This window comes from Cibotium barometz, chromosome 37 (assembly GCF_041138505.1).
Source record: "Cibotium barometz isolate CiBa-2024 chromosome 37, ASM4113850v1, whole genome shotgun sequence".
Taxonomy (NCBI): Eukaryota; Viridiplantae; Streptophyta; class Polypodiopsida; order Cyatheales; family Cibotiaceae; genus Cibotium; species Cibotium barometz.
Window position 1 is genome coordinate 33,742,417 of NC_141082.1, and position 6,417 is coordinate 33,748,833.

At 43.9% G+C, this 6,417-nt stretch overlaps 1 protein-coding gene across 1 annotated transcript; it reads right to left on the reverse strand.

The window, feature by feature from the left end:
- Window positions 1-3,943: 3,943 nt before the first annotated feature.
- On the reverse strand, window positions 3,944-6,053 carry LOC147617205 (UDP-glycosyltransferase 85A8-like). The gene is made up of 2 exons (XM_086776813.1): window positions 5,347-6,053; window positions 3,944-4,984 (listed from the first exon to the last, which is right to left on the reverse strand). Exons 1-2 carry the CDS (start codon window positions 5,837-5,839, stop codon window positions 4,056-4,058), a joined length of 1,422 nt encoding a protein of 473 aa, XP_086632939.1. The 5' UTR covers window positions 5,840-6,053; the 3' UTR covers window positions 3,944-4,055.
- Between the last annotated feature and the right edge of the window lie 364 nt (window positions 6,054-6,417).

A 6,417-nucleotide genomic window follows, 5' to 3' on the forward strand; every position in this document is an offset into this window, starting at 1 on the left:
AAGCTCCAATGGAGAGTGTAGGAAGCTCTCACTTTGGAAGCGGCGGTTGGGATGCATTCCATGTCTACTTTGTAAGTATCAACATTTATCTTGTATCTTTCATTTGATGTTATGTCTACTTTGTAAGTATCAACGCTTATCTTGTTGTTGTTCAATAGGTGCTAGTGGTGTATGCTCAACCATCACATGATCTTTCCTCTATTTCCTCTATTATTATTGCACCCTTGGGTGCTGGGGATTTGTTTTGTAGATTTGCGCGTAAGCATTATGCATAATGCTCATTCATGCTTTATGCATAAGCCTCAAGCATTGCTTTATGCATAAGGCCTCATGCGTATGCATAATACTTTATGCATAAGGCTCAAGCATTGCTTTATGCATAAGGCCTCATGCGTATGCATAATACTTTATGCATAAGGCCTTATGCATAAGCTTTATGCATAATGAATGTTGAGGGATAATTCATGTGTATGCTCTTATTAAAGTGTCTATGTGGGCTTTGTTATGTGTGTGTAGAAACATGTCTCGCACTCCAGATGAGACACCGGCTTACTTTCCATCCTTCTCTCCATATGCCATGTCGCCTAACCAGTTCATGGGTTTTTTAGTACAAGCCACGCTCGAGCAAAGAGGGATGGCACAACAATATTTTGGGAGAGGGGTGGGCACTTCGGCTCTGCACCATCGAGCACCACCACCGCTAAGTTCTAACCCTAGTTCACCTGTAGAAACCCCACAAAGAGCCACTAGAACCCCTCCCTCAGGTCGCTTGTCCACTCGTAGAGCACAATGCTCAAGTAGTGGAGGTGGAGGCGGTTGTTGTCCAAGTGGGGGCACAGATGGGTCTACGCCCCCACGTGAGCATCCTTCCCCATCTCGTGCCAGAAGCACTCCATGCTCACGATCATCACAACATTTCGACACACAGCCCACACCCACGCCACCGATGGAGAAAAGTTTTACACAATTGTCAATGGCAATGTGGTTTTCGATAATGTCGGGCAAGAGACGAAGAGCCGTATCCACGAGCTTTGCCACATTGTCTTTGCAAATGACTTCATGGCCAAAGTTGGATAAAGACAAGAAAGATAGAGTCATAAATCAAATCAAGGATGAGTACAAGCTGGCCGGCGGTAGTGATGTCATCTCCATAAGGTGAATAAAGGACCACATGGTGGACGTCATGAAACATTGGCGGGGAGATGTGACTGGGAGAGTGAAGGCAGAGGGTGAGACGCCTTGGTACATGAGCACCGAGGATTGGAATGAGGAGAGGCAAAAGCATGCTCGAAATCCCCAACGCTACAAGCAACAAGAGGATGCGGCCAAAGCCCGAATGGAGAGCATAGGAAGCTCTCACCTTGGAAGCGGCGGTTGGGACGCAATCCATGTCTACTTTGTAAGAATCAACATTTATCTTATATGTTTCATTTGATGTTATGTCTACATTGTAAGTATCAATGCTTATCTTGTTGTTTTAGTACTTTTAGAATCAAGTGGTTGGTCTCGACAGGCAACGGGAGAAGAGGAGGACATTGCTCCCCCACCATAACACATACTTTCTTTTTTTGGAGAAGCTTGAGCGAGAAGGTGCCTACCTCAATTGGGAGCGCATTGTAGATATGGTAAGTGTGCGGCAAGCCTTAACCTTATGATTTGTATACTTGCTTTGCCTTGTCATGTTAGATCATTGTTTTGGTATACCAAAAAAAACGTTTTGTATGGTTTTTGCAAGGACCAATTGTTGATCGTGAGTGAGGGCTCCGCATAGAGTGGCCTTGCCCATGTCTTTCCCCTTGTACATACACATTTTGGTCAGCTCACATCTTTGTTTGAGCTTGTATAGATTGCATGATGCAAATTTTGGCTTATCTCGTTAGAGCTTGATATGTAAATTTCAATTTTGGCTTATCTCGTCAGAGCTTGATATGTAAAATGCACATCTTGCAATATAATTTGGCCATTGTTTGCACTTGTGTGAATTGTGTACCTACTTTGTAATGTCAAAAATGTTATGGCACTCTCTCTAACTTTTTCAACAAATTTGCTTCGTTCTTCACATCAGAGTACAATTGACTTTGACCATACTCTATAAATTTGGCATAATGGTGCATCTAGCTACAAGACTGCAGCTGGATGCACCATTATGCCAAAAAAAATTTAATACCTGCACGCGGCGAAATAAGCGGGTCGAAAGTTTCCTGCATTCGTAAATAGCGTCGAAAGTTTCCTACATCCGTCGAAAACAGCGTTGAAAGTTTCCTGCATCCATTGAAAATAGCGTCTAAATGACAGTCACAATAAGTGTCGAAATACGTGTCGAAATCGCAGTCGAAATAACCGTCGAAATATCCGTCGAGACAGTCGTCGAAAACACCGTTAAAAAATGCGTGGTAAAATTACTTTTTTCGACGCTTATTTCGGCACTTATTTCGACGTTTTTTTCGACGGGTATTTCGACGTTTAGGGGATTTTGAGCTTAGTTCTAAAGCGTCGAAAAAAGCGTGGATAATGGCCCCGCCTCTTGTAGTGCAACCTTTTTTAATCCTTGCATAATATTATAAAACAGGGGACTGTGGTCTGGTTTGGCCAGAGATGAGTTGATCCTTAGTGCTGGCAGTGAGCCAGGCACATTGCCCGTGCTGTGTTTCTAGAAGCTCCCATCTGCATTTCATTTCTAGACGCTCTCGGGAAGTTGCAATAAGGGCACCCCATGTAGACTGCATGTTTGCATATGCTTTAGTGATATAAGGATGTTGAGGCAGTCTGGTAAAGGACGAAAACCAGACCATGGTTAAAGCTATGCAGAGATTGAGAGATGATAGATTAGGTGTATGGGGTCCGTTGTATTAAGCTAATGGGGGTAATCACATCATTAGAGGTTTGTGACCATCTCTATGAACAGCATTGATCAGTCTTCTAGACCAATCTCCGTATGAGATCAAAGGTTTGATGTCCTATATCTTTTCACTAGAGCTCTGAAAACAACCCTCCTCCTCTTTGACCAGCTAAAGACTGATTAATAGGCAATGGGAGCTCTAGATGTATGCAAACAAAGAGGGATGAATTTTCCCATGAAATCTGAAACCCTAGTTGAATGCATGCTTCCATCAGAACCTTACTAGTACAGCCTTTAGGTGATTGATCTTCCAAAACAACTCCCTGCTTTGTCCATACTCTGACCTCAGGTCTTGCACCAACTGGATTTTCAATGAAGGCCACATAGGTATATTTGATTTGTTTCACTTTATTGTACCATCTTTTGGTCGTGGGACCAAACTTTAGTGGTATGCATCTTGGCTTCTACATAGTAAACTTTTATTCACAATGCAAATTTGTAGAGATTTTCTCATCGTTTTCCTATAGAAGCTATAGTAGCGAAATTTGTTTGTTAAAAAGACCATGGGATTGAATTAAAAAGACCATGGGATTGAATTAAGAGAGTCTTGTAGGCATGGGCTTTGCAAGATATTTGGACTCTAGAAGCTTACTAATATTATGCTCAATTAATGACATAGCTGCCCATTTTGAGTCTACTTGTACTAAGGTTACGCACATTAACTTAAGGGTTCTCAAATGCACAATTTGAGTCTAGTTGTACATCAATCGGTAGAAAGTGTGGCACATGAATATAGAGAACGCCGATAACACAAGGAAGAGAACGAAAACATATCAACGAGTTTAGTGCACGTATCAAGGAAGAGAAAGAAAACATATCAATGAGTTAATTAGAGCACATAAAAACGAGAAATGAATGGTTCATTTGTTTTTAGGTTGAATTAAAAAGCTCCGAGCTGTCTTCTTAGTAGCCCTTTTCTACCTAGTGTGGCTATTGTCCCCACACCCACGTACATCGAAGTTGGTGCTTTATGTGGCTTTGATTGAACAAATATCTATATAGCTGTGCCAAGTTGACCTCGGCTCCGAAAACAAAAACAAAACAAAAGGTTAAACATATATCCATATAGATAGAAACGATGCCTTACAATCAAAGCAACCGACCTCCAAGGAAAGGAGAGGAAAAGTTTTTATTTAATTTAAATAAAGGAGTAAATTTAAGGAATAGGAGGTTGGGCCATATCATTGACGAGTTTCTTCCATTGGAGGTTGGAAGAACCGCCAGCCTTGATAGATTTTTGGGCGGCCTTCCGCCAGAGCGAGGTGGCGTGTTTAAGCTGTGAAGAGGTGTCTCCTTGCATGAGGGCACGAGCTTGTCGTTCGACCTCGTCTCTGTGTATGAGACCATTGTGGTCCGCCTCCAAATGTAATCCCACATTCCAGGCGTCCACAGAACACCTATTGTTGAGCATTTGGTCTGCAAAGTAGGGCCACCCAAGCATGGGTACCCCGGCGGAGATGCTCTCCAATGTGGAGTTCCAGCCACAGTGTGTTAGGAAGCCGCCCACGGCCGGGTGGGTGAGTACTTGGAGCTGGGGTGCCCATTCCACGAAGCATGCACGCCCTTGCACTCTTTCCAGGTAGCCTTTGGGGAAGAGGGATGCGTCGCCGTACATGAGGTCCGGTCGGATCACCCAAAGCATAGGTGATTGGCTAGCTTCCAAGCCCAAGGCCAGGTGTTCAAACTGTTGGGCGGACATGACAGCAATGCTCCCAAACGAGACGTACAGAACTGATGACCGTTCTCGCCCGTTTAGCCATTTTAGGCAATTGTGGTCTTCTGGCCACAGGGCAGCCGTTCCATACGAGGCTAGCCGCCCGTCTCCACCCTCTTCGAAATACGACAGTGCTAGCAGAGGTCCCACTGTGTATATGGGATTGTTCTCCTCTCTCAAGGCTTCCATTGAACCTTGCTCAAGCTCTTCAAACGTGTTGATTGCAATCCACGTGCTCTCCTTTAGCCTTTGATACGGCTCCAGAAAGGCGTTGAACATGAAGTCTTGCGTATCGTAGGACTGCAAATACGTGTTTAGCTCCGTCACCTTCAGCGGTGGCACTCCTCGCACCCATGTTATTCGCTCAGGCTCTGTAAACGCAGTGGCACAACTTATTAGAAGAGAAATATGGCTTGTTTCCATAATCCTCATTAGAGTATGATTATCTTAATCACTAGCCACTACTAAGCGTAGAAATCAAGGATGGATGTCATCGTGAAGCCCAATCCCGTCCATTAGCTTATATGTGCAGCCTCTCCATTAGTTCAGCAGTTAAAGCCCAGCCCCATTCATTAGCTAATTATACCATTAAATCCAATTCAATCGACTAAATTAATAATTAAAAGCAAGTGCTTCATCTTCTCCGCTATGCAATACATAGTAATTGATTAGGAGAAGGTTAACCCACTTAATCATAAATTTTGCTTTAAATTACTTAGTGATGAAGGCTCACCCTTAGGAGATCGATGCCCTTGATTAACAGCCATGACGGATGCAATGGTACCAGCTGAAGCAGTCCAAAAAGCAAGCCTTCTGAGGCCAAATCTGGTGGCCACATCTTGTGTGAAGTAGAGGTAAAGGTCCGAAATCATGCAGGTGACAGGGGTGTCCTCGGATTGCAGTAGACCTTCCACCAGCTCTTCGAAAACCGGCTTCAAGCTATAGAAAGACTTGGCCAGCTCAACGAGGGTGTCTTGCCCACTGGTGCTCCCGTTCTCTCTCTTGTCCCTTATCTCTGCAAAGCGTATGTCAAGGCCCTGCTCTTCAAAACGGGGCTGCAAATTATTCTTCAGAAGTGCATGATTATGCTGTGTGTTAACAAATGTGATTATGAAGCCTTCTAAAGCAAGCTTTATAGATAAGTGCATCATGGGTCCTATGTGGCCTTGTGCAGGGAATGGGATGACAAGTGCATGTGGTTTAATGAGCTGGCTAGGAAGGCCCATACTGTTTGTTGACACGAGAAAAGGTTTGATTAGCTGCCTAACTGCGATCAGCTTAGTGAAGTGAAGTGAGACCCTAATTAAACAAGCGATGGGCTCTATATAAGGTGTCGAGAGCCTTAATGTGCAAGCTCTGCGAGGATCTTGAGCTGAGAGAGAGAGAGAGAGAGAGAGATGTTATGCTGTGCGCTCTGCACTTGCCACTGATGATGATAATGAGTGTGAGGAAGATGGTCACCATTTTTATACATAAACATCAAGCGAGAAGATGTTCTCTGTTTTTAGTATAAAATAATAATAATATGGCATCTTTTGAAAATTTTACCGTTGACCGGAATAGAATATTTCACCTTAAAATTTGAAAAGGCTCTCACACACAAACCCCTTTAGTTGACTTGGCAACTTACCTTAGAATCTGCATCAGCGTCGTCACCTTAGACCTCATGAAGACGTCCCCCCTTACGCTAGCGCACGTGGCTTAATGGGCATTGAGAGAATAGCCCAGTGCATGCCACCTTGGAGAAAGAAGAAGAGCCGGCAAAGGATTACCCCCACTTTGCGAGATGACGACATCTCGCGTT